We start from the raw sequence: 26,647 nt of genomic DNA on the forward strand, positions 1-26,647 counted from the left end.
CATCATCCATCTAATACTTGGTTCGCCCACGAGTCGATTTTAATACAATTCAGTCTGTACAAACCTTGGCTTCAAGGCATTTGCTCAGACGCTCGTTTAATAGCATTATAGAGGTGTTACTGCAGCATTGACTTACTGCAGAACTACCTCTTCAATCCCCTCCATCGCGGTGTTTTTGATATCGAGTAGCTCTTAGTAGCTGACGTGCTTCGACAGAACTCGATTAAACTCGGGTTCCCTCGAATCGCCCCGCTGCTTCATTGCCACCATTCACAATGGAAGCCTCTTCACCTCTGGCGGCCTTACACCGTCCTTCAATGCTCCCTAGTTGGGGTAGTCGAGATGTCTTTCGCGGGCACCCTCATTACGCTACATCCTCTGTCACATCTGCAAGCATGAGTCTACGCGAGCAAATCCACAAGCATTCTGGAGACTATTTCAACGTCAAGGACGTACGAGGCTCTTCGCCCGCTGCGAGTTTGGCTGCTGATCTTTCCCAGAACTTCCGACTTGACAGCGATTCGAGGTTCGTTACGGCGCCTGGTAACCGGATTAAAGTGTCTTGGTTAACATACTTCCAGTCCCCAGTTCCCCACTCCCAGAAGAGCACTCTTCACTGCTGGCATGATGGGCAGCTTGGAAGGTCGAGGTGAGCAAGACCAACAAGGTCTAGAACACAGAACCTCGTGGCTAATTGGCATGTTCCTACAGATTCAGTCACGACTCCCCCATTACCGTCCTCGTCGCCTGCCCCACTGGCCGAGCTTAAGGAGTTGATGGAGGTATCACCTCTGCCTCACAAGATACCCTTCTTCACCCAGTTCGAGATAACTTCTCCAACTCCGGGGTCTACACCAGCCGCTGACGATGAAATGGTACTTGACTCACCGGCTCCTATCTCTCGGCAGTCTTCCTTGGAACCTCCCAAGCCCATCATGGCCGAGTCAGTCTCATATTCCCACATTCTTCCTGGAACTACAACTGACGTCTTTCAGAAACCGTAGAATAGCTGTCCCACGAAGACCATCCCTAACTCGGATGAAGGGTTTCAGTACCACGGCGGTACCGAGTCGTCAGGCTGACACGGAGCTGCCTCCGTTCCGCTTCGGTGCTGGCTCTCGCCTGAACCATACCAGCTCCAACTTGTCTCTGAGCGAATGCTTCGAGTCGACATCACCACCTCAGGAGCGCAGACCCGTATCTGCCAACAGCCCATGCCCTGGTATTTCTATTGGCCGCACTAGACCCCAATTCCTCAACTTCAATGCATGCTCTCGCAACAATGGCTCTCCTTCCATGAACTCACATTCCCGGCGACAGTCCAATCCGTTTCTCAGAAATCGAAAGCAGTTCCGTCGGTCACTGAGCATGTTCGAGCATCCCGCTGACATTATGAAGAGCAATTCTGAGGGAGAGGAGACTACGTCCTCTGCGCTTCAATCGGTTATGGATGTGGAGGAGGCTCAAGAGCCCGTCCTCCCCCATTTCCTCCTGGAAGACCCCACCGATACCATTCCTCGCATTACTCGAGAGACACTGGTCGACGTTTTGGATGGCAAGTACAGCTCCCACTTCGACCAGAAGATCGTGATCGACTGCCGGTTTGAGTATGAGTATGAGGGTGGCCACATTGACGGTGCTGTCAACTACAATGATAAGGACCTGCTCACAAACCAGCTCTTCCAGACTCCTATGGATGGACGGACGCTTCTCATCTTCCACTGCGAGTACTCAGCCCACCGTGCCCCCCTGATGGCTCGTCATGTTCGATCTGAGGACCGCACTGTGAATGCTGAATTCTACCCCAGACTTACATATCCTGAAGTCTACATTCTAGACGGTGGTTATTCTGGCTTCTTCACTGAACACCGGGGTCGTTGCTATCCTCAAGAATACGTTGAGATGTCAGATGAGGCTCACCAGCGCACTTGCGAACGCGAAATGGGTCGATTGAAATCTCGTAAAGGTCTCAGCCGTGCCGCTACTTTTGCTTTTGGTCAGCGTGAGCCTTGTGTGGACGAGTCACCAACTGCTCCCAGCAGACCTCAGTCACGAAATCTCCATGCACCAATCTCCCTTCTTGGTGCCTCCCCTATTATCGGCGACCGATCACATGCTCGCCGTATGGCCTCTTATTAGACGTTCTGATCTTTACGACTCGGTCTGTTTTGCACGTGGTAGAGATCGACTCTATTGGTGCTGGTTTCACCTTGTCTGCTCCTTCAGGTCTATGGTCATTCCTCTCTCCCGTCTCCTCCCAACAATGTTGTCAAGGGGATTCTTCATACAACCCCATCCGCTTTGATGAATCCAACGGTCAATCCGACCACGGCGTTTCAAAAGCCAGTAATACATGCTATGCTCTGCTTCGACAACTTGGCCTTGCAACTAATCTTCACTACGATTAATCATTCTCATGCTCATAGCACCACCACGACCGCAACGACTTCTTCGCTTTTAGATCACTGACACGAGTTCTCACTCATCGCCTGATATTTTCTTTTTTCTACGTTTTACGCATCAGCAGACAGACCCATTCATGGTTTTCGACTTTTCACGCTTACGTACATGGTCCAACGATGGAACCTCATTTACCAAGGAGCCAACTTACTCCTATTCTGCATTAGGGCGCGCATTATTCTTTCCTTTCCTTTCACTCAATTACATCTGCTTTGGCGATTTCCGGACTTGCATTTTTGGCTTCTAAAACATGTCTCGGGAACAAGCTTTCCCTGACGACTGTGGCGCTGTTCGCAATAGACATTTCGATACCACATGTCTCGGCCTCTCAGTGGCTTCACCCTTGGGGACACATAATACCCCTTTTTACAGAAGCAATACTTTGGCCAGGCACAGCATGACTCGCATCTGTTACTCGGTACCCTATTCGACAGTCTTTTTGATACCAGTATCCTAAAATCATGGATACCCACCCTATAACATCCCATCTGCGCATATTGTCGCACCTATACCCCCTGACCTTACAAAACGGGAATGGTTCACCTCTTTTTTTTTTGTTCTTCACTACATATTCAAACAAACCCTTCCCACAAGGGAAATGCTGGGAAGATGGAAACTACATATCACCCTCAGGCCTGGAATGTATTTATTCTCTGTCCGTAATAGGCACAGGCCGCATGTCGCAGTATTATGAAAGATTGATACTGCGATGCTTTCTGTAAATCTAGCTGGCGGAGCAGCGTGGAAGATGCACATGGCTGGCGAAAAGTGGTTTTGCTAGTTGTACATCACTTGACTTTGAAGGTACCCCTGGCTAGATACCTGAAAATTGAGGGACAAAACAGTTAAAAGTTAACGTGCTGCTTCTTAACGTGATTTGAGCTTTGCCGTGTGATTCTGCGAGATGGTATGACATCAAATGCTTGTTGATCTCGCTACGCAAGATTTTAATGAGACACGCAGCATTATTTGTAGTCTTCTAAGACGGGCATCTATTCCGCATCGTTATTCAGAGCCTCTCAGACCAGATGGAAGAAAATCACGGTTCCTTATATCAAGAAACCCTTGAGCCCACCCACAACTCGTTTCTTTTAAACGCCGCCCATGCATCTGGTATAGTATACAAAACCGAAGAACTCAAGCAACAACATCTTGAAGAGTGAAATCCCATTCCTTGAACGCCTCCCGAAATGCCTCGACGTCTTTCGTCTCCTCCTCAACAGTCTGTTCACAATCCTTCCATACCATACGATTTTCAAGACCAAGAAGCTTAGCTAGCACACGACGTCCGAATTGAAGGTCGAACCGCATATCTGAGGGCAGAGGCATGACGAGGACCTTGCCCTTAATACGGTCTTCGCCATCGTCCGCCCATAGCCATACACGGAAGAAGTCACCCCCTGACTCGGCCTGTTGTTCGAGCGTGAGCTCCCGAGCAGTGAATGCTGGAAGAGACTGATTCTCCGCCTCGACCTTAAAAGCGGCTTCCGCGACGCCTTTGCGAATGAGATCGGCTGCAAGAGGCATTAGTTGCCAGATAAGGTGAACATTGCGATCTCGGCTGATCTCCCACGTGACGACTCCGAGCTTGTGTGAGCTTTTGGAAGCAATCATAGCTTGGATAGCTTCTCGGAAGCGTGTCATTTCATTGTATGTTTTTGCAGCTTCTCCTGCTGGATCAGTGACGGGGCCGATACTAGGTATTGTAGGGTTGTGTGGTAGTGGAATGATGATCAAGTGGCCTGGAAAGGTAAGGCCTTGCTCCGCAAACGTGTTTGAGGTTGGCAGAGGACCTTTGGCTGTGGAGATGTAGGCGTCGTCGCCGATACTACAGCACATGTGGGCAGATAGGTTGGGATTGGAGAGACAGAAGTAGCATCGATCAGGACCCGGAGGCGGCGACCGATGACGATGCTTCTGGCGTCGGCCTCTATGTCCTCTGCTGTTATCATCGCCCCCGTATCGACTGTAAGAGTCATCTTTGGGTGCACGCTTCTTGGTCTTAGGGTTGAACGGTGAGGCTGTCGCGCCAGGGGGCACTGAGGCGTCTCCTTTGTTGAGACTAAAAGCGTACAAAGACTTTGCTTTGGCGTCATTGCCGAAAGGCGCCATTGAAATGAAGCGAGTGACGCAAGTGTTATCCGTTTCCTTCTCGGTAGGGTGAACAAAAGCCTCTCGTTCGTAGAAGAAGGCTTTTGGTGAAGCTGATAGGTGATAGCGCGGTTTTAGCGCTGCACATAGTTCTGCAATACTGTCCGAAACGTTGAGTGACGTTTGGTTTGTGGGATCGAGCGCAACCTGAGAGCCAGTCCAAATACTTGCAGGCCATATTGACGTCAAGAGAATATCAGCGTTGTTCGCGCCGCGCAGGCTCTTTGCATCATCCGCTGTGTGAAATGGGAGGTGCTGTTCCTTAGATAGTCCTGCAATGAGGTTGGGATCCAATTGGCCACCCAAAGCGACAATCCTCATACCGTCGGACGTCTTGGTAATGCTGCGCTTGCCCAGGAAATGTAGGTTCTCGCATATCTCCTCCTCGGCTTCAACCTTGGCAGCAATACGAGGAGGGAGTGGGTGGGTTCCGACGGTGAAATAGGTTGGTAGAGGGACTTCGATGGTTCCATCTAGAAGCGCGTTCACGGAGCCATCGTCTTGGGCTGCGCTAAAGACATCGCCTGTGAGGATGGCCATGGAGAAACTGTTTTTGGTATGTAATGTCGCTAGCTTTTTGAACGCCGGTTCAAGCTGGCCATTGAGGCTACCCAAAACAATACTTTATGCGAATTGTCAGTCCGTAAAAACAGGTAGTAAAGTTGCAGCGAAACTTACATTTTTGGTGCAGCCATTTTGGTTGTGGTTGTGTTTTTGTGAGGTTGTCACGATAACTTCTCTCTCAGGCATGAATGAAGGAGCTATGATGAAAGTGCATACTGAAGCGCGTTGAGCTTAAGGAAGATAAGAGGATGCGGCGCGCCTATGATTGGCCATAGTGGGGCTTCTTACATTAGCGTCACCTTATCGGTTTTACCGCCTATTAGCCGGCAAAAAAGTTTTGGAGGGACGCATTTTCGTGGTATGTGAAGCTCTTTTCGCAGCAAGATCTGGATCTTCAAATTGTCTGAGAATTTTGTCCTTCCACAAAGCAATACCGCCAAGATGCCGTCCAACTCGTCAGGGCGCATCACCAAGGCGCGGAAGAACAAAAACACAACACCCCATCAAAAGAATCACCGATGGGAGTCGTTTACTACGAAAATATCCAAATTCAACTCGCTCCAACCATTGCGAAAGGTTCGCCGCCATGACCTCGATAACGAAGACCTTTCCACGACAACGTCCTACTTCCAGACCGGACTTCAGAAATGGGGAGAACTCAATGTGTCAAAACCGTTTTCTGCGTTCAAAACCAAGGTCTGGCCGCTATGCGAGAGCCTCCCGCAACTCCTCCATTTCGAACAGAGGATAATGGATTTGTTGGCCGATTTCATAGCAGGACAGGATAAGGAAGCTCTGGAGCCGCTACTGGACCTTCTCACCGCCTTCTCTCACGATCTGGGAGTTCGATTCGAGAAACATTATGGCAGGAGTTTGGATTTGATTGTGGCTATTGCTGCGAAGCCCCAGGATGTCGATGTTATAGAGTGGACGTTTGGTGCCCTCGCCTTTTTGTTCAAGTATCTGTCTAAGCTTCTTGTACCAGACTTGCGACCTACCTTTAACGTCATGTCACCCCTCCTCGGAAAGTCGCGACACCCTCCCCATATTGCTCGATTTGCGGCTGAAGCCCTTAGCTTTTTGGTCAAGAAGGCGGCTGCCCCCTCACACCGCGAGACAGCTTTGAAGCGCCTGGTCGAATGTGCGCGAGATGATCTTTTGAGTATTAAGGATGACCGCCAGTTTATTTTGTATAAGGATGGATTGATGAATATGTTTGCCGAGGCAATCAAGGGTACCGACAATATCATTCACTCAACTGGCCCGGCTGTTTTTGCAGCTCTCGTTGATGCAATTCCTGATGAGGAGCGAACTCTTACCGAAGACACCATTTGGACCGACATCGTCTGTGGCGTTCTCACCAGTGTCATCCACCATGCGACTGTTGATACTTTTGGAGATTTTGCCACCGGAGTCCATGAGACCGTTCGAGCCAACATGGAGCGTGTATCTCCTGCTGATCGTCAGTGGCAAGCCGTTCCCCTCTTCAGGATATACGGCACCCTGGCTGGTGTTCGGAAAGGAAATCGCCTTACGGACTGGGCACCACTTATCAAGAACTTTGTCGAACTGTTATCTGGGATTTCAAAAGCTGGTCTAGAGGTGCCACAGGATGCCGCAAGTGCTGTTTGGAAATTTGTTATCGTCAATATTGCCATTGTCTGCCACCATGCACCTATCGATGCATTGATACCCCATATCGTTCCTCTTACTCAATCACTGAGCAGGGAGCCCTTCATGAAGTGGTTCATCCCCTTTTGCTCTTATTTCTGCGAGCTGGACGCCCAGCGCTTTGGAAGCCTCTTCCGCAACGATTTTCAAAGGTAAGCATATTTGATGAGAGAGGCTTTAGGTTGTTTGCTGACTGTGTTAGATTTATTGCGAACCACTGGTCTGAGGAGCCTAATGAGGACATGCTTTGCATTCTGTTACCAAAGATGATTGAAAATCGTGCTTTTCCACCAGCCGGTGAGAAAGACAGTTGCAGAATGCCACAAGGTTGGCAGGATCAGATTGTCTCCAAGTTCGAGCGCCTAGAGATCTCGCCATTTCCTGAAAGGGGGCCTTATAACAAAGATCCCCAAGTTTGGCGAGATAGATGCTTGCCAAAGTACTCGGCTCTTCTCCAGATACTTGAGTTGACGACAGTTCACCCCTCAACAAATGCTCGTATCGCCGAACTTCTGCTCAGGAAACTCAAGCTCGCGCTTCGCCCTTCATCTACCCTGGCATCCGACGAAGTTCATTTCATTGTTGGTCAAGGATTTCATTCTTACCTTCGTATGAGCAAGGCTGCCGGCTCCGTGGACATTACCCTGAGCCCCCTGCTCCGTGCTGCTGTTCCACGTTTCTCCCAGTCAGTAAGCTTTCTACATGCCTATCTCGCATACGAAGAAATCCTGCAAAGCAAGGAGATGGCCCAGAGACAAGACAGTACCAGTAGTGATAGCTCATCCAGTGAGGAGGATCCAGTGACTACATCATTGATTGAAAACCTGAGCTCCCCATCCCACGATTTGAGGCTAGCGTCCTTGAACCTGCTTAAAGCACTCAGCCCGACGCCAGACAACTGGAACACTGTCGAGACTATGATTGAGATTGAGGAGACTCCGTTAAGTCTTGCACATACAAGGACAATCGCCATGCATCTTCGCAAGCTGGGTCAGAATTACGCTTCGTTTGAGGAGGGCTCTTGGCTGCAACGAGCTGTGCCTGCTTTCTTATTTGGTATGCTGACAGTCAAGCTGTCGCCTGTGTGGGATGATTCGGTGGAGACTATGAAGCAGATCACACAGACCAAGGCCGGTGAAGAGGCAATTTGTGAGGTTGCTTTCCGCTGGCTGAAGATTCCCTCAGCTCGCTGGGGTCCCTCACAACCTGAAACTCAAAGCTCGCGTCCCGCATTCGTTTCCGATTTCGAATGCACTAATGTGCGTCGACTTGAAGAAGTCGCCACTGAGGTGGAGAATATTATCGATCACCCTGATGAGTTAATGCTGCAGAGTTTCGATGACAAGCAGCGGACTGCGGAAACAACCGCTGGAAACTCTAGGTCTCGTGCGCTGAAAGTGTTTAACGCGATTCCCTCAATTGCAGAGAGGAGATCACGTCTACTTGTGCCACATTTCTTGGCCTGGGCGAGTGAAGACCGAACCCCTGATTCAGTAAACGACCAAAATGTCTCCGAAGGTGCCACTTGGTCTCTCGCCGATCGCAAGGCTATGCTTAGTGTCTTTTCAGAGTTTATCAACCCTCGGGTCTTGTACCAGCATGAAGAGGTTTATACCGCGCTCATGCAATTGATGGAGAATGGTGACGTTGAGGTACAGAAGGTTACCCTCAAGGCCATTCTCGCCTGGAAACAGGAGGCGATCAAGACCTATCAAGAAAACCTGGAGTTCCTGCTAGATGAAGCTCGTTTCAAAAATGAGCTCACAGTTTTCCTTCAAGATGAGAACGCAATCAAGCCGGAGCACAGGGCTGATTTGATGCCTGTTCTCCTTAGATTGCTTTACGGTCGTACAATCTCCAAGAAGGGTGCAGCAAGTGGTAGACATGGCTTACAAGCCACTCGGCTGGCTGTCCTTCGAAACCTCAGTGTCGAAGACATGGGGAGCTTTTTGGACATTGCCACGGGCAAGCTGAAAGATGTCAAGGTTGTCGGCGCCTCAAAGACGATCTTCGAGGAGCCTATCCTTCCCATCAGAAAGCAAGTCGGTTTCCTCAACATGATTTCCTCCGTCATCTCAGAACTTGGCACCAACGCCACGCCCTATTTGGAGACACTTCTCAATGCTGTCTTGTACTGTCTTGTTTTTGCCTGCCGTGAACTTAACGGACAGGGTATGGGCCCAGAGAACTCTTCTGAAGAAGAGGAGGAGAAGGCTAGCACGCAGTCTCTTCTCAGGGTCATTCGATCAACTGGTTTAAAATGTTTGATCGCCCTTTTCCAAAACGCCCAATCTTTCCAATGGGCACCATACCAGGATATCATTCTTGAGGATGTTGTGGCCCCAAGGTTAGAAAACTTGCCCAGCGAGACAACACAAGGGGTTTCCGGCATGCTGCAGCTCTTTGCTACCTGGTCTGTTCTCCCCAGGATTGCACTATTCCTTGCACCACATAGCAAGGTTTCTGAGGGTATTCTTCCCAAAGTTATTGAATGTCTTTCAATTGAGAAGGGTAAGGATGAAGTCAAGATTCATGTCCTTACTATAATTCGAAACCTGATCAAACTTGCTACTGCGCCTGCACAGGAGTCCGAGTTTAATGAAGTCATCAAAGCCGAGCTTCTCGACACCAACTCGAAAACAATTTTGACACAGATCTCTACTGTTCTGGATATGTCCGGTATTAGCAATGACTTGATGGAGGCTTGTGTAGAGACAATCCTGACTATGGCTCCTATTGTTCAGGACACCGAGGATATCCAAGCCGTGATTGAGATCTCGATCTTCCTTCTGAACCAACCTCCGCGGAGAGTCAGTCCCAAGCTCAAGGGCAGAATCCTGCTCATTGTTGAACAATATGTCACTCGTTCCAGTGCGTTTGAGAACCAAGCACTTCTCGACAATGTTTACGACACTATATCGTCTCTTTTCAGTTACTTTAAAGATCGCGAAAACAGACAATCTCTTTCCAGAGCAATGCTGGCTATTGCTGGGAAGGATGGCAGCCTCCAGGAAGTTGCTGGTCTCTGTGCAGCTCTCAATTCTTTCAAAGAGGGCCGAATCGATGAGCCGGATTATGATAGACGCCTGGCCGCTTACAGTGCAATTTCAGGCGATCGGGAGACTCAATTGACTCCAAAGCAGTGGCTACCTTTGCTACATAACTTGACTTTTCATATTCGAGACGATGCTGAGTTCGGTATTCTTTCGTCCAACTCGGCCGATGGACTTCGGCGTTTCATCATGGATGCAGCGACATGCTCTTCCGAAATTTCGAAGGGGAAATTCGACATTCATTTGAGAGGTGTCATCATGCCTGCTCTTTACGCCGGAGCCCGGGAGCCATCCGACACAGCTCGACGAGAGTATCTTCGAGTTATGGGTCATCTCTTATCAACAATGCCCGAATGGGAACCTGTAGCTGACCTCAGCGCATTGTTGAATGATCGTACCGAAGACAGCGCTGAGCTGACCTTCTTCTTCAATATCCTTAGTCCTGCAACCGCAAAACAGTTGGAGGCTCTGCACATTTTGGAGGCAGCCAACAAGCAGAAGGAGATGGGAAGCCAGAACCTGGCCCAGTTCTTCATTCCACTCCTTGAGCACTTCATTTTTGGTCGCGCTGATGGAGTTGATGATCATGGGCTTGGTGCTCAAGCAATTATCACCATCGGTAACCTTGCAACCTCTCTGCACTGGAAACACTACCGCACCACTCTCCAAAGATACATCGGCTATGTCGAAGCCAAGCCCGACCAACAGAAGCTAACAATTCGACTTTTAAGCAAGGTTGCCGATGCACTTGTCGATGCAGCTGAGAATGCACCGCAGGAGCGCATGGAGATTGATGAGGTTGATGCATCCTCATCAGCCACCACCAGACTCCCCCTCACTATTCCGAAGGCAGAGAAATTGAGCATAGAGGTTACTAACTCCTTCCTGCCCACACTTGTCAAGCATCTTCACGAAAAAGACGAGTCGGAAGTCAGTTACCGTGTCCCCGTTGGTGTGATCATTGTCAGACTTCTGAAGTTGCTGCCCTTGGATCAAATGGACCAGAAACTGGCTGGTGTCTTGACTGATATTAGTCACATTCTTCGCAGCAAGTCTGTTGAAGCTCGTGACATGGCTCGAGACACATTAGTCAAGATTGCTGTTATTCTCGGCTCGTCGTACTTTGGCTTCATCCTAAAGGAGTTGCGAGGAGCTCTAACCAGAGGTTACCAGCTCCATGTGCTTTCATACACCATGCACTCAATTCTGGTTGCACTCATTCCTATCTGCTCTCCTGGTGATTTGGATTACTGCCTTACATTCGTCGTAACGGTCATTATGGATGATATTTTCGGCGTCATCGGTCAAGAGAAGGACGCTGAGGGCTATACCACCCAGACCAAGGAGATCAAGAGCAGCAAGAGTCAAGATTCGATGGAGCTTATAGCCAAGAACGCTTCGATTGGTCGGCTTATCGCACTGGTCAAGCCACTGCGCGCACTTCTAATGCAAAAGGTTGATCTCAAGATGGTTCGGAAGCTTGATACCCTGATGGCGCGTATTACTGCCGGACTTCTGCAAAACCCTGCCGCCGAAAGTCGCGATACCCTTGTTTTCTGTTATGAGGTCATTCAGGACGTCTACAACTCTCAAAAGCCTGAGGTTGAGGAGAAACTGGACCCTCGAGTTAAGAAATACCTTGTCCAAAAGGGTGCGAAGAAGAGCGGCGATCGAGGCAAAACGACCAAACACACATACAAGCTAATTCGCTTCGCGGTGGACATTCTGAGGGCAATACTGAAGAAGCACGATAGCTTGCGAACCCCTACCAACATTTCCGGATTTATTCCCATTCTTGGCGATGCTATGGTTGGCGGAGAGGACGAAGTGAAGATCTCAGCGTTCCGACTACTTGCTGTCATTGTCAAGGTGCCATTCCTTGACGATGAGGGATCAAAGTTGTACAGGGTTGCGGTCAAGGAAGCAACCAAGAGCATCTCCACGGCAGTTTCTACCACAACCGACTTATCTCAAGCAGCTCTCAAAATGCTGGCTGTTGTCCTTCGAGAGCGTCGTGACGTTGTCGTGAAGGATGCAGCGGTTGATATGCTACTTGCCAAGTTGAAGGACGATCTTACTGAACCCCTTTACCGTCATGTCACATTCAACTTTCTGCGTTCAGTTCTGGACCGACATCTGGAAACCGCTACCGTATACGACACTCTTGACTATGTTGGCACAGTCATGATTACCAATGATGATAAGGACACTCGTGACCTTGCTCGAGGTGCCTTTTTCCAATTCATTCGTGAATATCCCCAGAAGAAGGCCAGATGGGCTAAGCAATTGACCTTCATTGTGGCCAATCTCAAATACGAGCGAGAGGGTGGTCGGCTGTCTGTTATGGAGATTGTTCACCTGCTTCTTATGAAGTCATCTGATGACTTTGTTCAAGAGATTTCTTCCACATGTTTCCTTCCGCTCTTCTTTGTCCTCGCCAATGACGACAGCGAGAAGTGTCGAGTTGCAGCTGCTGGACTACTAAAGGAGATATTCCGCAAGGCTGATAAGGAGAGGACTCAAACTTTCCTTGGACTTGTGCGAACATGGTTGGATCAGGATGGAAATGAGGTAGTTCTCAAGCTTGCCTTCCAGGTTTTCGGCTTCTACCTGGAGTCCGACGAAAACGCATCCAAGAACAAGAGGGATTTCAAACTTGTTCTAGGAAAGATCAACAGCGTCATTGAGGCGGAGGATATTCGAGAGGCCGATGGAGAACTCTTGGAGGCGGCACTTGAAGTCATCCGGGTCTCGTTGTCTGTGTTCCCCGATAAGATTCTGTCAAGCAGCAGCGAGAAGATGTGGTCCAACATCTTGAGATGCCTGTCACACCAATCAACTTCGGTCAAACTGTCATCTATTGGGTTAACAAGCTCATACTTGGCTGATTTTGCTCAACAAGCCAGTGATGTAGCGGTTGGCGAAGCAGTTGTCGGTAGTCATGGCCTTACACTTGATTTGCCGAAGGTCCAGAATTTGGTGAGACTTGGGTTGGGTGTCTTGGCAACCCGAGATATTGACGAGAAGCTCGGAGCGGAAGCTGTCCAGGTCCTTGCTTTCTTGGCTCCTCGCCTCCCTCTTCGACCTGTAATAGAAGGTGAGAGGTCCGATGATGAGGTCGAGCAAGAGCAGCAGGATGAGGAGGAAGAGGAGGAAGAAGAAGAGCAGGTTGAGGGGACTCAACGAAAGACTGATCTTCAACATCTGTTCTGGAAGATCTCTCACATCATTCGACGAGAGATCCCCCCTAGGGCTGTGGCCATTACACCAAAGGTGGCTGCGATGGAACTTCTTGAAACGATTTGCCGGAGGTCTTCACCCGATCGCCTGCGACCATCTTTCAAGACTATCCTCGTGCCCCTTCACAATCTTACTGACCCCTCCATTGCACCTCCTTTTTCCAACGATGAACTCTTCAAGACGAAACACGAGGCCCTCAAGACAAGAGCGCAGATCCTCATGGATTCCCTTCAAAAGAAATTTGGTACGGCTGAGTACTCCAAGCAGCTTCTTGCCATTCGAGAGGAGGTGAGGACCAAGAGAGAACAGCGTTCAAGCAAGAGAAAGATCGAGGCGCTTGCACAGCCGGAGAAGTATGGAAGAGATAAGAGAAAGAAGTTTGAGAAGAACAAGGAGCGCAAAAAGACTCGGTCAAAGGAGCAGAAGGTCATGCGACAGTCTTTCAAGCGGTGGTAAGGATGATGGACGTCGTTGCATCAACTGGCGTTAGGAATTTGTGACATTAGGTAAATTGTTCCTCGGCGTTATGATCTGGATATATAGTAAAAGTCATTTATAGAAGAAGGTGAAAAGAAAATTCAGCTATTACCACTTGTAACTCATTTCTCTATCTCTACACGCAAGGGCTACATATCAGTTGAAACAATATCCTTCTCCTGCATGAGCTGGACTCCTGTCTTTCCTGGAGTTTCCAATCCAATACAATCCAATAATCGGATATCTATACGCCATCCATCAGTACAAAGTCCTCATCCGACGCCCGGGGACGGCGGTATGGTCTTTACACAACATGACGTCCTGTACTGATACTCGCGACCTGGGGTTCATCATCATGATTGAGTTGGACCAGATATTCGGAATTCCGAGTGTGCAGCATCGCTCAAACTTGTCATCGTTAGGAACTCCGAAGTCCCACCCCAACCCACCCTTAGCAAATATACGAAAAGGGGCTTCGTAACGTATTAATTCTGAATTAAATAAACCACAATTCAACATAGGTCTCCCTAGATAAGTCTCAAATCTCACCAGAACAGCATTCCTCTACGCCATACAATTCAGTCATGAGCTCGCAAGGAGAAGATGTCTGCAAAACTATTACTGCGGGGAAGTTGCTACGCCAAAGGATAGAAGCGGGTGATTTCATCCTTGCTCCTGGTGTATACGATGGGTTTTCTGCGCGCATTGCGCTCGAGGTTGGATTTGATGTCCTGTACATGGTTAGTCTGCTATGGTTCGCCATCAAAGGTTCCACTGACAAGTATAGACTGGAGCAGGACTCACAGCATCCGTTCACGGATGTGCTGACCTAGGGATCGCAACACTAAACGATATGCGGCAGAGCGCAGAAATGATCGCCAGTTTGTCACCGTCTACGCCTGTCATTGCTGACGCGGACACCGGCTACGGCGGACCAATCATGGTGGCACGTACAGTTGAACAATATTCGCGCCCAGGTGTTGGGGCGCTACATATTGAAGACCAGGTGCAGACGAAGCGATGCGGACATCTCGCTGGAAAGGTCCTGGTGGACTTGAACGAGTATTTGGCCCGTATACGTGCTGCCGTGCAAGCACGTCGAAGGATGGGAAGCGACATAGTCATCATCGCACGAACAGACTCTATCCAGAAGCATGGATATGAAGAAGCATTGACACGGCTCCGTGCTGCACGCGATGCTGGAGCTGATGTTGCTTTCCCTGAGGGTCTTCGGTCAGTTGAAGAGGCGCGGCGGATGATCGCTGATCTCGCAACATGGCCTGTATTGCTGAACATGGTGGAGAATAGCGTCACGCCGAAACTGTCTGCTAAAGAAGCAAAGGACTTGGGATTCAGCATGATGATTGTGCCGCTGGCTACGCTGGCTCCGGCTTATACTGCAATCAAGGCTGGTCTGCAAAAGCTGAAGGAAACCGGTTTGGCAGATACCGAGCTTACGCCACAGGACTTGTTTCGAGTATGCGGGCTCGACGAGTCGATGAAAATTGATGAGGATGCTGGAGCTTCCAACTTCCAAGGTGGCGTGGACTGATACGCCTTAGAATGTCATGTTACACTCCAGGCTGAATATCAAAACGCGTTGCATAGAAGACGCTGTATGTAGCTCCTTGGAGCATCCGTGCTTTCTCTACCCAAGATAATCAATATTGAGAGGAAAGTTCCAGTCCATGTAAACCTCGGGAAAGTTGGATGCCCCGAAGCCGTCGCCTACAGGCATAGCTGTCGAGTTCCAATACGTGCTGGCATCCGCCGCATCTGTCGCATCTGTCTGGGCAGATTCTGACGCAGTCTTGTTCATGTCGTATGGACTGCCTTGCCCGTTATATTCGACTCGCCACCACCAAAGAGAGTCAAATACCACGCTCATAAACTATGATAGTTAGGTAAATAAATAGACTTGAAGGTGTTCTCTTTTGCACGTACCAAACGACTACGAATCCTCAGATCCAACCCATTAGCTGCAGTAGTATCCATCGGATCGCTGTTTGACCACAACTGCGAGAGGATCGTCCCATACCTCTCATCCAGGTCGCCGTGTTGCATGGACCGCCTTTTGACGAATGATATCGCCTTGAATAACGACTGTTGAGCATCACGCAGGTCAATGTGCTCTTTCAGGTTGCTTCGAACGATTCGTAGGATGCAAAACGCCGCGAGCAAGGTCATGCGGGTATAGGAGTTTGACGCGTATAACGCGAAATCCTGCATAGCATCTAAGCGGGACACGACATCAAGAACTTCCGTGGCCATTGAAAAGTTTGTGACCAAGCCTGATTTTTTGAAGTCATGACTCTGTAAGAAGAAGTAGTAGGCTGATATTGCGAGACGGGTGCAGCACCGGGTAAGGTAACCTGGTCAGTTAATTAAATTCAGTCCAATGATACTGTTTGTGAAGCCAGCTCACACATACACAAGTCATCACGGAGAGGAAGTGGCAGGATTTTCACTTGTTCACTGAAGATCCTGATCAGGGGTAGCAGGGACTTGCTGCCCTCGCCCTGCTCGTTTATGATGTTGCCAAATGCTCTGGTGGCATCAATCAAGATGTCATGGCACTCGAGGCGGTAATGAAATGAGGCGTCCACGATCTCCTCGAGCCTAGCCTTTCTCTGGTAGGACTCGGATTCAGCAATAGAAAGATACGGAAAGCCATCACAGAGGCTAGTACTGTTCACCTTGAGCAATTACCATCATTTTACAGACAAGAGAACTTACGCTTGAAATACCAAACATCAATTGAGCCAGAGATGAGACCTAGTATCTCTCATCTCTTTGGTCAAAGAAGTGTGCGTCCGTGCAAAATCTTGTTCGTGGCCGTTGTCGAAAAGCCCATTCTGAACAGCGAGAGAATGGGCTGTGGCTGCATGGACATGTGAAGGGACTTTCCACATTGTGTCTACCGGTAGAGGCCAGATGCACAGAATCAGGGAGCTTTTTATTATTGGGATGGGGTTCGTGATGTGCAAAAGGGGCTGGAACGTTCCAACTCTGATCTCTTGAGCAGCTATCCGGTACAGCTTGGTGGCGTGCTCCATGTGCCTGGCGCCTGTGGCAATTATTGTCTAGAAGAGAAGAGAAGACTCTTTGAAGTAAGATTCGGAGCTTACATCGTTTTCACTGAAGAGTCCAGGTAGGAGCTTACTGTAGTGGCTGAAGAACCTAACGGTTTCAGTTAGTGATCCATCAACTGTGTGTGGTAGACAACGCTTACCGGGCGAAGCAATCGTCTATCTGTTTCATCGCGATATCCTCTCGACTCAAGATTTCAGAAAGCGATGAAGATCGGCCTGATCGTATAGCATATGATGAGTCATCTTCAAGTGATGGCTTTGCAGCGCCTAGATCAAGGCACTGCTGGAAGTTCCTATAGTCGTCCGATTAGACCGGGCTGGCGAAGCTTCTAAAGTAGCCTCTGGAGCTTCCACTCTATTGTTACATTCTAGATGCATGCGTCTACAACGTGAACATGGTTGCCCAGGGTGCTGATACAAGTCGCACCTCAACTGTAAGCCATGAATTAGCAAAATTCAATTTTCCTGGGCGCAAGGAACCTCTGGACCTTTTGTCGCCTACAACGAGCACAGGCTTTCATGCGACTTGTCATACGCATGATTGAGTCCCCTAGGGCTGCTGGAGACAGTTCGGCAAGGGCTGCCGTATTGCCTGAACGATTGACTTATGAATTCGGGGTCAGGAGATGGAACAACTTCCCCACGATCGGCGAGCATTAGTTATGTATGTATGGAATTCCGACTGCGGGTTCTTCGGCAGTTCGGGTCTACCGTGCCTGATCGACGCGGGGTTCGAGTTTCCGGCATATAGCTTTTTACTGGAAAGTGTCTAGATCACAGAGAAGCGGAATCTCTATTATCCCCAATCCAACGTCCCGAGGTGTGGCAGTTCTTAGCAAGCGCATGAACGTGATTGTTACTGTAGTCATCATCGCACTTTTGATATGGTAGCCTTCCAAGTTTCTGTATGTGACGCAATCGTTCTGGGCGGTACGATTATTGCATATCATTATGTATTGTGTCCATGTGTAAGTAGTACAAGAAGTCGGCCTTCTGGTCGTAACCGAATGTTATTTTGGGCTTCACTGTATAAATCCGGTCAGACAACATATCGGAACCCCCTGGGATGATCATCGTCTTCCGTTCCTGGACCGGTATTCTCAATCATTGCTCTGTCCAGTCGCTTATTCTCCCAGCGGAGTAAAAGTGAGTAGGTCATGCTGAGTAGCACGACCAAGGAGGTAAACACACAGGAGATCCAGGCACCCTTGTGGTAGTACGGTCCCTGGTCTTTGGGGAATATGTTCGTGCCAACCAAGGGCCCAAACTGGCCCAGCGTAGCAAAGATGGCCCATCCACCAGCGCGCTTGCTCTCAGTGTGGTGTACACTGGAAACCCATGGAAGAAGAATGCTGATACTGACAAAGATTTGCACACTGAGAAAGACTCCGGTGTATCGAGCAGCAACCCCCTCTGAAACGCCAAGAAGACAGTATCCTACTGTTGATACAATGGCGGCAGCGGCCACAAATGGTCCACGCAATTTGGCGCGGTCGCTAGCAAAAGCGCATGCTAGAATCGTGACAAAGGAGAGAGCGTATGGAGGAGCGGAGAGTCCATTGCTTGCCTGGTGGTTGAATGTGCCCATTTCGGAGATGATAGTCGGAACGAAGAGAGGTAGCGAGCCGAAGCATACGTTGCAGGAGAAGTACATCAAGCCTGGCACAAAACCTAACACAATAAGTCATCAGTCCGAACCTGTAAAGAATAATGGAACTACTCACTCCGCCAGTCCAAGAATGCTGAACGCCATTCTGCCCAGCTAACCCCTCCCGCGCCCTGTGAGTCGACAGTCTGTCCGCGTCCAACACACTGCCAAGCAACTTCTTTTTCTCTGTCGGTGAGAAATTTGGCGCTGAGAAGATCGTCCGGGAGATAGAACCAGACCAGGATGGCAACGATCCATACTGGCAACCCTTCAATGAGGAACAGGCATCGCCACGGCGCAACTGAGCCCCGAATACTTAAAATAGCGTAGCCCAAAACGCCTCCATATGCGTTTGCAAGGGCAGAACCAGAGAGGAAGATGCCTTGGCGGAAGCCAACTTTGTCCTTGGGGTAGAAGAAGGACAGGTATAGAGGCACCCCGGAAAACATGCCTTCGAAGCAACCGAGCAGCACACGTAGGGCGACCAGACTGGCGTAATTGGTGACAGCGGCTTGACATGCTGATATAGTCGAAAACCCAATAGCAGAGAAGAAGACCCAATTATGTGGAGGAAATCGTTTGAACCCAACGGCCGTCCACTGAGAACAAATATATATTGTCTTATCAGCGAGGTGAACCTGGCCTCTTGTGTTAATTCATTGACTTACATGCAACATAGAAAGCCGTTCCGAGCCAGTCGTAGCGTTTGCCCTCTAGATTCACAGAATCTGGCAGTCCTGCAAGACGAGCATTGCCCAGGTTGCTGCGATCCAAATTGGAAAAGGTGTAGACCAGGAACAGAAGAGGCAAGATATGTAAGTCAAGCTTGCGTAGTACAGCCTTCTCCTCAGCTGCTGTGACAAGAGCCATTCTCTCGCCAGTGACAGGACTTCTTTGCTCTGTCACACTCTCAAAGGTACCCTGCTGAGCCTTTTCTTCAGACATGATAAATTGCTGAGGCCTTGATGGTATTTGCGTTGACACTTAGGTGGTACAATACGAATTTTAATGAGTAAGCTGGATGGCCTCCATCAAAAGTTCTCGCCCATGCCCGCGGTTTTAATACTTCCACGACCTGAAATCAGGGCGGATTATGCGAACCTTCAATAGCCTCGAGGATCTGGCGGGGGTGGCACGGAGGCAGTCTGAGGGTAAACTATGACTCGGAACTCCGACGATGACTTCCCCACGAGCCTCCAGTACAGACGCATACTTCCAGGAGATTAGCATTAGTATAGTCAGCCGTAGTAATATAATCAACTACCACTGTACGGGAATCCCGAAGCTCATTAGGAATGGCCCAGTTCAGAATGCAGCTATAGCATTAGAGGTGATCTTGGGCCTCCTTGTGGCTTCTTCTTTATAAACTGCCGGGTTTCGTAGCTATGGCATTGTTCGGAATTCCGGTCGAAACCGGGGTCACATTTGCGTAGTAGACTTTGAACTAAGACGACTCCGACGCCTTCAACTTGATGAGCCGACCGCACAGGAAAGCCTGAGCAACATGCCGTTGGGATCGCATACTGAATCGCACCGCAAAGAGGTCATGTATAAGAGGCTTGAGTAACCCAAGGCAGTGGTGTCCTTTCAATTCTTCTCCATCCGCCTACGACTTCAGCATGAGTGAACCAAAGCCTAAGCCATCAAGCCCGACGGTGCAAGTGTCACAATGGGTATCAAAGCTGAAGCTGGATGACATCCCGGAGCGAGTTCGTACTCGAGCAAAGTACCTAATCCTCGATGGACTGGCATGTGCATTTGTCGGATCTCATCTACCTTGGTCCGAGACGGCAGCGCAGGCGATCCTCAACCTGGAGCCAATGCAGGGAGATGCGTCGCTCATCAGGTGGGAAGGACGCAAGGTTACCGCTCTCACTGCCGCGCTTCTAAATGGAACTTTTATCCAGGGTTTCGAGCTGGATGACTGGCACAGCGGGGCTCCCCTTCATTCGAACAGCATCATTCTGCCAGCTCTGCTTGCCGCTACGCAACAAGCCAATGCACATGTATCTCACTCCACAACCTCCGGACAAGACTTCCTGCTCGCGACTATCGCGGGTTACGAGACAGGGCCACGTGTAGGACGCTCCCTCTGGGGCACACAGGTTCTCTCATCAGGCTGGCATTCTGGAGCAGTCTTCGGACCTGCTGCTGCTGCCGCCAGCGTGAGCAAGCTTTACGGGCTCAATGCAGACAAGATCGAGGATTCTTTTGGGATAGCGTGTACCTAGGCGTGTGGGCTCATGTCTGCCAAGTTTGAGAGCGACGTCAAGCGCATGCACCATGGGTTTGCAGCACGGAACGGTCTTCTGGCTGCTGTCTTAGCACAAGGCGGTTATGTGGGTATCAAGCGAGTTTTCGAGCGCGAGTATGGAGGCTTCTTTAAACAATTCAGTTCTGGAAATGGGAAGCAGCCCCAATATCGACTAGAAGAGTTGACGAGCGAGCTGGGAACTAAGTGGCAGACGGACGGTATTCGGATCAAGCCGTATGGAGCGATGGCAGGTACACATCCTAGCATTGGCTGTATCCGCCGTCTACAGGAACAAAATCCTGATCGAATGAAGGGGTTCGACGAGATAAAGGAAATCGACATCCTTCTTGGCGAAGCTGCTTTCCATCACGGAGGCTGGAGAGCCGTCAAGCCTCTCACAGCAACAGGAGCCCAGATGAGCAACTCGTTCACGACCGCAACACAGATTGTTCATGGACAAGTTTTGATGCCGCAGTTTACCCCCGAGATGCTCGTTGATAAGGATGTCTGGAGACTTGTCGATCTCACTGAGTGCAGACTCCATATTACTGATGGTGACTCAATCGGCTGTCAAGAAGTGAGGATTAAGTTTGAAGACGGGACAGTCCTACGTCACGGTGTGCCGAATGCGTTTGGCGTGGATCCACCTCTATCTAACGAAGATATAGTGGCCAAATGGAGGCAACTAACAAAGGACATTGTTGCTAATGAAGTAGTAGAAAAGATTGAGGAGATAGTGTTGTCTTTGGAGGAGCAGGATGATCTTGTAACACTTTTTGAGCTTATTAGTCAAACATCAAAGAATCCGCTGGCCAAATAGAGCTATGTTCTTTAGACGGTGCTAGCAATATGCAGTATACTGTAAAGTGACTTCAATTTGTAACGGACTTACACTGAAATAAAGGTATTCTTGTTTCAAGTAGCACAACTCGCTAGTAAAGGTCCACTGACTACTGTAGTCTGCCCTCCCTTGTCACCTCTGGCGCGTGTGACTGGATTCTGAACCATGCTGAACATGATATGAAGCTGGTAAAGCACAGTGTTGGTTTGTGTGTTGATAAAGCTTATGGACTTACATGCCGCCTGCAGAGGGTTAAGGTGATGCTCAGTGAACAAGGGTGATGAAAGCCTGAGCAAGAGTGGTATTACTGGCCAACCAGGCCCAACAGATGGTCGTCCAGTTCTCATGTTCGGCCAAACTACCAGCTAATAAGTGCGGATTTATAATAAAATCAATGTGATAAGAATATAATATTACCACTTAAGAATACCCAAGGCTTAGGACAGAGGAGACTAAGCTTATTTTAATTCCAGGTCTATGTTTTGTGTCTGTCTTGGACCCCCAGTGGAGGGTATCCCATCAACGCCACCCAATGCTTTTGCTCAACCTAGGTATCTTACAAACCTCATCTTTTTCACTCTATTGTTACAGCCCTCTAGCCACAGACTATCATGAGCTCTCGGTGTTACCAGCTTAGATGTCTGCTGGAAGAGATTCCTCTGGCCAAAACTCAATATCGCCGTCTTCGCCTAAGCTTCCCCTCTTAACAAGCCGACCCTTTTCCCTCATAAGGTCTTCGATGGTGACTTTTCTGTCGCCAAAAATGTTCAAGTGGTCGCTGATGACGTGTCTGTTCCTACACTCGGGACATGTGATGAGCGTAGAGCCATAATGGTAGCCCTGCTTAGAGACATTGTGGTGAGAGCGATGGCCACATGGAATGCACGTAAATGATAACTGGTAGTGCGATGCCTTGATCTCGGGCCTTTCTCCTTCGCTTTTTGGCGTCTCGCCTGTTTGCGCCTGCTCAGGTTTTGGTTTGGCGTATGTTTGGGTAGGTGGTCGTGGAATGTTATGCGCTTCGCGGAAGGACTGAAGATTTGTAGTGGCAGGGCGAATAAGAGGAGCGCGCAAGAATGGTGAGAGGTGCTTCGGTTGCGTTGGCAGCCGACGCAGAACTTTAGAGGCGAAAGAAGGCGTTCGTGAGGCCATTTTGCGAAATTCGATTGACTTGGAAGGTGAAGGTCGGGGAAATGTTTTCAATTGAAGAAGGGTCTTGGTCTTGAGACGTCATTTGTGGGGCTATCCATATTAGGAAAGATGGTGGAAGGTCAGCGAATCATATCGTTCCTATCACTTACACGCCTTTCACTGCTACAAAATAATGTGACTCACGTAGTAGGCATTAAAAGAAGCATATATGCCTGCGTTACCTCGAGCATCTTACCTAGATATCCCGGAAGTTAGGTAGAGAATATGTAACTTTTTTATACGATAAGCTAATGATCTTCTAGCCTAAGGTTAAGCATTAACTTGATAATGATACCTACTGTGCTTCTGATCCTGTCTTCATAAACAATGTGTCGAATAGTGGTTAATTAGAAGGTACTCCTTCCTTATAACAGCCTTTAAGTGCAATTGAATCGTGAGTCCCCTGTCCTCACATCTCCAGGCAGGTACATAGACCCGACTTCCTTCCTTCCTCCCATGAAGTGAAGACTTCTTCTTGCCAACTTATATACTTACCTCCCTGGATCGTTTTCTGCTTTTTGTCGTTCTCTTTTCTTTTTCTTCTCCCAGTTCCGTTTTCGTACATTATTCCGATATCCCTTTGTCATTCATAGCTGTGCACACCTTATCAAACACCAAGCATCATCATCTCTCCTCGCCAGATTGGCCGTCTTTGTATCCTCAAAACATGCGACTCACAACTCTTGCTGCCTCGTTGTGTTGCATGGACTTCCGTCCCGGAGATTCGGTTATAGAATCGCAAGACATCACGCATGGCCTCCTCAGGCTCAATTCAGCACGTGGTGTAAAGGGGCGCGGTCCTTTGATTTGGGACACTGCCCTCGCCTCCGATGCGCAAGACTATGCCATCCATTTAGGCTGTGGCGCGGTGGCACCTAGCCGAACGAAGCCGGGGAGAACTGTATACACGGAGACTTCGGCCATTTGCGCGGGTCAACCACATAAGCGTACCTTCGAATCTGCTGCGAACTTCTGGCTCACTGCCATGTACAGGCCCAACTGTGAATCAGAAGACTACCATAACTATCGTAAGTGATTACTACGCTCTATTGTAATATTCACATCAACTGATAGGCTAGACGAATGCATGGCGCCTGAGGCAGATCAAATCGGATGTGGTCGGTCATATGATCGTGACAATCACTGCGTTTTTTATACAGTTTGTATATTCTCTTCCCGTGAAGATCGGTATGTTGTCCTCTGTATATCAAGTCAAAGAGAAATAACTGACGGTTTGTGCAGTGTGCTGGATGATCATGACTGTGAAGACCCCTGTCCTTACGGTTACCATCACAAAGGATGCGATGATTAAACGATCACATGCGGTGTTATATGATGGAATAGGTGGTGAGACTAAGAGTTTGCTTTGCTAGTAGTGATAAATCAGAACCTTTCTTCATGATATCCATCTCGTCCTTCAATCCTGTGATAAAAGAATACGGTGGCTACAGGGTAGGCAACCGGCTTATATAATCACAGCCAGTCGATTGGCCCGTGCACTCCCCTGCAACCTGGTGGAACAACGAGCAACGCGATTGAGAAAAAGGTCCCCGTTCGCGCGACTCCATCAAGCATTGAACGTTGAAGCCATCACGACAGATAGAAAACTCCACATATCTCGACACCTTTAGCCCGCATCGATAGTGCTATCATCGTCGGGTAAATCTTGGCATCTGAATCGCTTGTATCTGTCTCAGCATCTGGCGATAGCGACAAGAGACTTTTCGCGTATTGGCGTAGCTCCTTTTCCGCAGCATGAGATGACCATCGACACCTCATAGCACATACAATGGAACGATCAAAGCCCCAGGCTTTCTTGACAAGCTACGCGCCGCGACTGCGCGCCTACAACAACTCTCTCCTCACGCCCGTTCTACCAAGCAGTGCGCCTGCCGGACCGACTTCGAGAACCACAAAGCGAGGGACAACGATCATAAATTATGCCGAAGATGGTTATGATGACCTGGAAGATGATAGCGATGATCCCAGACGACGACCGACAGGCTTGAGGAGCTTGCGAAAGGAGGACTCGGTCAGCAGACAAGATCTCGCCGACAAGATTGGCAAAGACACCAAAGAGCCTGTCGAGGTGCAGGGCGTCTGGCGCGATTGGATTGCCAAACACAGGCTGCTGAGGAGCGACCAACAGAATGCCGTACAAGCAACGTTGCCTCTCACCCTGATTCCGATTCGAATCGATGTGGATGTCCCCGCATTCATCCCACCGGCTCCATATCCTATGCCGCATAATTCTAGTACCGTGGACACCTCACTTCCTCAGTATCGCCAACAGGAGGCGACAGTGCCGTATAAACTTCGGGACATCTTTTGCTGGAATCTCCACGAGACCCTTATCTCTACCGATCAGTTTGCCCAAACTCTAGTGCAGGACCTCGATCTGCCAAATCGGCAGGCAGTCATTGCTGATATCAGCAAGCAAATCCGGACGCAACTTGAAGAATACTCGGGTGTTGCCCTTCACCCACTATTTCATAGTGACCCGCAGGTTCCCTCTGTTCCACAGCCCACGACTGCTGCACTGACGCCGCGGCCAAGCTTCGTGCTGAAGTCTCGGGATGACTCCCCAGTCTCCGCCATCCGAGGTGCCTCCCGGCCTGACACGCCGGCGCAGACAGGAGGCGCGGCCACTCCTTCGCAATCCCAAGTTCCAGATGTCACCGCAGAGGCGACGCCCATTCTTCCTGATTCTGACGACTACAACCCTGACGATACCTATCGATGCATCATCAACTTGAACCTTAATCTGGCATCAATGCTCTACACTGATAAGTTTGAATGGTCTCTATTGCATCCGCCAGGAACTGCTGAAGCGTTCGCCAAGGTCACTTGTACAGACCTCGGGCTGACAGGAGAGTGGATACCAGCAATGACGCATGCCATCTACGAGGCGGTTCTGCGGCTGAAAAAGGAAGCATGCGAGGCTGGTGGCCTCGTTGCTGGATGGGGTGGAATGCAGCAGGAATTACCAAACGATGCCGCCCATGGCTCAGAGGCTGGCTGGAGGTATGACCCGGAGCACCTTGGAGATGACTGGGAGCCGAAGGTGGAATTCCTGAGCAAGGAAGAGATTGAGAAGAGAGAAGGCGACCGAGAACGTGAAGTTCGTCGATTACGCCGTGAGACGGCACGGTTCAGCTCTACAACAGGCATGCTCGGAGGCACGCCCTTTGGTGCGCCGATGGAAGTCGAGGAGGAGAGAATGGGGCGAGGCGAACGATCCAAAAAGAAGCGGCGTTTCCGAAGCTTGAGTCCCCTTGGCCGAGGTGGTACACCGGGAGGGCGAGGGACACCAGACGTGGGAGGATATGGAGGTGGCGGCGCTTTGACGGATCAAGAGAGATATCAATGGAGGTGCATGCACTGCAGGATATGGGGCACAAGCGTCTGGGCCGTGAGAGATGGACCAGCAGGTCCAAGAGTAAGTTCGAGGCTTGGCGGATCCGTTTTCATTGCTAACATTACTCAGACTCTATGTGCCAACTGTGGTTATCTCTACGAGCGTGACCAGAGACTGCCCCGTCAAAGTAAAAACATCCATATATCAGATATCCGTGGATAGAAGTCCCGCCAGTCCGGTTTTGACAAGGAAAGGACATCTGGTTGCACTCGAATTCTCCTGCAAACATGCGCAAGAAAGCAGGAGAGGCAGGCAAATGTCATTCAGTGCTTTGGTTCTGAATATCGAGGCAATTGAACGGGGTCCACCGATTGACGGGGAAAGGCGAACAGCAGTGGTAACACCTCAACCTGACAGCCAGCGATGGTGGTAACTGTTTTTGCGAGCAAAAGCTTTTTGGGGGTGGAAATTGGAAGGGATGATTATACGGCGTCTCGGGAGGATTTAGGGTTCCTCATGTGGATGATACTTTTTTCCCCTTTCTTTGCAACGTTGGTAATTGCGGGAAGGACATGAGATGTAGTATTGCGAAGTACGCATCCTTGTAGATTATATTGATGCGGGTGGTTTACATCGGGTGTTTGTGA

General features: G+C 49.5%; 12 protein-coding genes across 12 annotated transcripts; 6 read left to right on the top strand and 6 right to left on the bottom strand.

Moving 5' to 3' along the window:
- Positions 1–275: 275 nt before the first annotated feature.
- BKA55DRAFT_532616 (uncharacterized protein) lies at positions 276–2,139 on the top strand (the record flags this gene model as incomplete). The annotated part of the gene is made up of 4 exons (XM_046189364.1): positions 276–526; positions 582–649; positions 712–943; positions 996–2,139. The coding sequence occupies 4 exons, from the start codon at positions 276–278 to the stop codon at positions 2,137–2,139; spliced, it is 1,695 nt and encodes a 564-aa protein (XP_046056763.1).
- Positions 2,140–3,319: 1,180 nt separating this feature from the next.
- On the bottom strand, positions 3,320–5,363 carry BKA55DRAFT_550307 (CwfJ C-terminus 2-domain-containing protein-like protein). The gene has a single exon (XM_046191263.1). The coding sequence runs from the start codon at positions 5,149–5,151 to the stop codon at positions 3,598–3,600; it is 1,554 nt and encodes a 517-aa protein (XP_046056764.1). The 5' UTR covers positions 5,152–5,363; the 3' UTR covers positions 3,320–3,597.
- Positions 5,364–5,554: 191 nt separating this feature from the next.
- Positions 5,555–13,740, top strand: BKA55DRAFT_30830 (armadillo-type protein). The gene is made up of 2 exons (XM_046185620.1): positions 5,555–6,998; positions 7,049–13,740. Exons 1-2 carry the CDS (start codon positions 5,617–5,619, stop codon positions 13,593–13,595), a joined length of 7,929 nt encoding a protein of 2,642 aa, XP_046056765.1. The 5' UTR covers positions 5,555–5,616; the 3' UTR covers positions 13,596–13,740.
- A 460-nt stretch (positions 13,741–14,200) lies between these two features.
- On the top strand, positions 14,201–15,168 carry BKA55DRAFT_496151 (Pyruvate/Phosphoenolpyruvate kinase-like domain-containing protein; the record flags this gene model as incomplete). Its single annotated transcript, XM_046186346.1, has 2 exons — positions 14,201–14,356; positions 14,404–15,168. 2 exons carry the CDS (start codon positions 14,201–14,203, stop codon positions 15,166–15,168), a joined length of 921 nt encoding a protein of 306 aa, XP_046056766.1.
- A 48-nt stretch (positions 15,169–15,216) lies between these two features.
- BKA55DRAFT_30884 (uncharacterized protein) lies at positions 15,217–16,104 on the bottom strand. The gene is made up of 2 exons (XM_046185624.1): positions 15,561–16,104; positions 15,217–15,507 (listed from the first exon to the last, which is right to left on the bottom strand). The coding sequence occupies exons 1-2, from the start codon at positions 15,885–15,887 to the stop codon at positions 15,265–15,267; spliced, it is 570 nt and encodes a 189-aa protein (XP_046056767.1). The 5' UTR covers positions 15,888–16,104; the 3' UTR covers positions 15,217–15,264.
- A 265-nt stretch (positions 16,105–16,369) lies between these two features.
- BKA55DRAFT_532620 (uncharacterized protein) lies at positions 16,370–16,877 on the bottom strand (the record flags this gene model as incomplete). The annotated part of the gene is made up of 3 exons (XM_046189365.1): positions 16,370–16,699; positions 16,745–16,796; positions 16,849–16,877. The coding sequence occupies 3 exons, from the start codon at positions 16,875–16,877 to the stop codon at positions 16,370–16,372; spliced, it is 411 nt and encodes a 136-aa protein (XP_046056768.1).
- Positions 16,878–17,747: 870 nt separating this feature from the next.
- On the bottom strand, positions 17,748–19,301 carry BKA55DRAFT_495740 (major facilitator superfamily domain-containing protein; the record flags this gene model as incomplete). The annotated part of the gene is made up of 3 exons (XM_046186308.1): positions 17,748–18,379; positions 18,433–18,976; positions 19,032–19,301. The coding sequence occupies 3 exons, from the start codon at positions 19,299–19,301 to the stop codon at positions 17,748–17,750; spliced, it is 1,446 nt and encodes a 481-aa protein (XP_046056769.1).
- A 674-nt stretch (positions 19,302–19,975) lies between these two features.
- Positions 19,976–21,430, top strand: BKA55DRAFT_588542 (uncharacterized protein; the record flags this gene model as incomplete). Its single annotated transcript, XM_046194809.1, has 2 exons — positions 19,976–20,577; positions 20,620–21,430. 2 exons carry the CDS (start codon positions 19,976–19,978, stop codon positions 21,428–21,430), a joined length of 1,413 nt encoding a protein of 470 aa, XP_046056770.1.
- A 21-nt stretch (positions 21,431–21,451) lies between these two features.
- On the bottom strand, positions 21,452–21,941 carry BKA55DRAFT_30930 (uncharacterized protein). Its single transcript, XM_046185625.1, has one exon. It carries the CDS (start codon positions 21,796–21,798, stop codon positions 21,526–21,528), a length of 273 nt encoding a protein of 90 aa, XP_046056771.1. The 5' UTR covers positions 21,799–21,941; the 3' UTR covers positions 21,452–21,525.
- On the bottom strand, positions 21,868–22,716 carry BKA55DRAFT_550313 (DNL zinc finger-domain-containing protein). The gene has a single exon (XM_046191264.1). The coding sequence runs from the start codon at positions 22,601–22,603 to the stop codon at positions 22,085–22,087; it is 519 nt and encodes a 172-aa protein (XP_046056772.1). The 5' UTR covers positions 22,604–22,716; the 3' UTR covers positions 21,868–22,084.
- Positions 22,717–22,869: 153 nt separating this feature from the next.
- On the top strand, positions 22,870–24,000 carry BKA55DRAFT_30935 (uncharacterized protein). The gene is made up of 3 exons (XM_046185626.1): positions 22,870–23,670; positions 23,722–23,830; positions 23,885–24,000. The coding sequence occupies exons 1-3, from the start codon at positions 23,310–23,312 to the stop codon at positions 23,952–23,954; spliced, it is 540 nt and encodes a 179-aa protein (XP_046056773.1). The 5' UTR covers positions 22,870–23,309; the 3' UTR covers positions 23,955–24,000.
- A 431-nt stretch (positions 24,001–24,431) lies between these two features.
- BKA55DRAFT_496120 (uncharacterized protein) lies at positions 24,432–26,222 on the top strand (the record flags this gene model as incomplete). Its single annotated transcript, XM_046186343.1, has 2 exons — positions 24,432–26,081; positions 26,130–26,222. 2 exons carry the CDS (start codon positions 24,432–24,434, stop codon positions 26,220–26,222), a joined length of 1,743 nt encoding a protein of 580 aa, XP_046056774.1.
- Between the last annotated feature and the right edge of the window lie 425 nt (positions 26,223–26,647).

Source organism: Fusarium redolens (genome assembly GCF_020744475.1).
Source record: "Fusarium redolens strain MPI-CAGE-AT-0023 chromosome Unknown BKA55scaffold_1, whole genome shotgun sequence".
NCBI lineage: Eukaryota > Fungi > Ascomycota > Sordariomycetes > Hypocreales > Nectriaceae > Fusarium > Fusarium redolens.

Bases quoted from the DNA above. Each gene is read 5' to 3' on its own strand.
- BKA55DRAFT_550307 (XM_046191263.1), bottom strand. From the start codon at position 5,151: ATGGCCATCCTCACAGGCGATGTCTTTAGCGCAGCCCAAGACGATGGC.
- BKA55DRAFT_30830 (XM_046185620.1), top strand. From the start codon at position 5,617: ATGCCGTCCAACTCGTCAGGGCGCATCACCAAGGCGCGGAAGAACAAA. The intron at 6,999-7,048 runs GTAAGCATATTT...TGACTGTGTTAG, and splicing joins TTCCGCAACGATTTTCAAAG to ATTTATTGCGAACCACTGGT.
- BKA55DRAFT_30884 (XM_046185624.1), bottom strand. From the start codon at position 15,887: ATGGCCACGGAAGTTCTTGATGTCGTGTCCCGCTTAGATGCTATGCAG. The intron at 15,508-15,560 runs GTACGTGCAAAA...TAACTATCATAG, and splicing joins TGAGGATTCGTAGTCGTTTG to TTTATGAGCGTGGTATTTGA.
- BKA55DRAFT_30930 (XM_046185625.1), bottom strand. From the start codon at position 21,798: ATGAGAACTGGACGACCATCTGTTGGGCCTGGTTGGCCAGTAATACCA.
- BKA55DRAFT_550313 (XM_046191264.1), bottom strand. From the start codon at position 22,603: ATGGCCTCACGAACGCCTTCTTTCGCCTCTAAAGTTCTGCGTCGGCTG.
- BKA55DRAFT_30935 (XM_046185626.1), top strand. From the start codon at position 23,310: ATGCGACTCACAACTCTTGCTGCCTCGTTGTGTTGCATGGACTTCCGT. The intron at 23,671-23,721 runs GTAAGTGATTAC...CTGATAGGCTAG, and splicing joins AGAAGACTACCATAACTATC to ACGAATGCATGGCGCCTGAG. The intron at 23,831-23,884 runs GTATGTTGTCCT...CGGTTTGTGCAG, and splicing joins TTCTCTTCCCGTGAAGATCG to TGTGCTGGATGATCATGACT.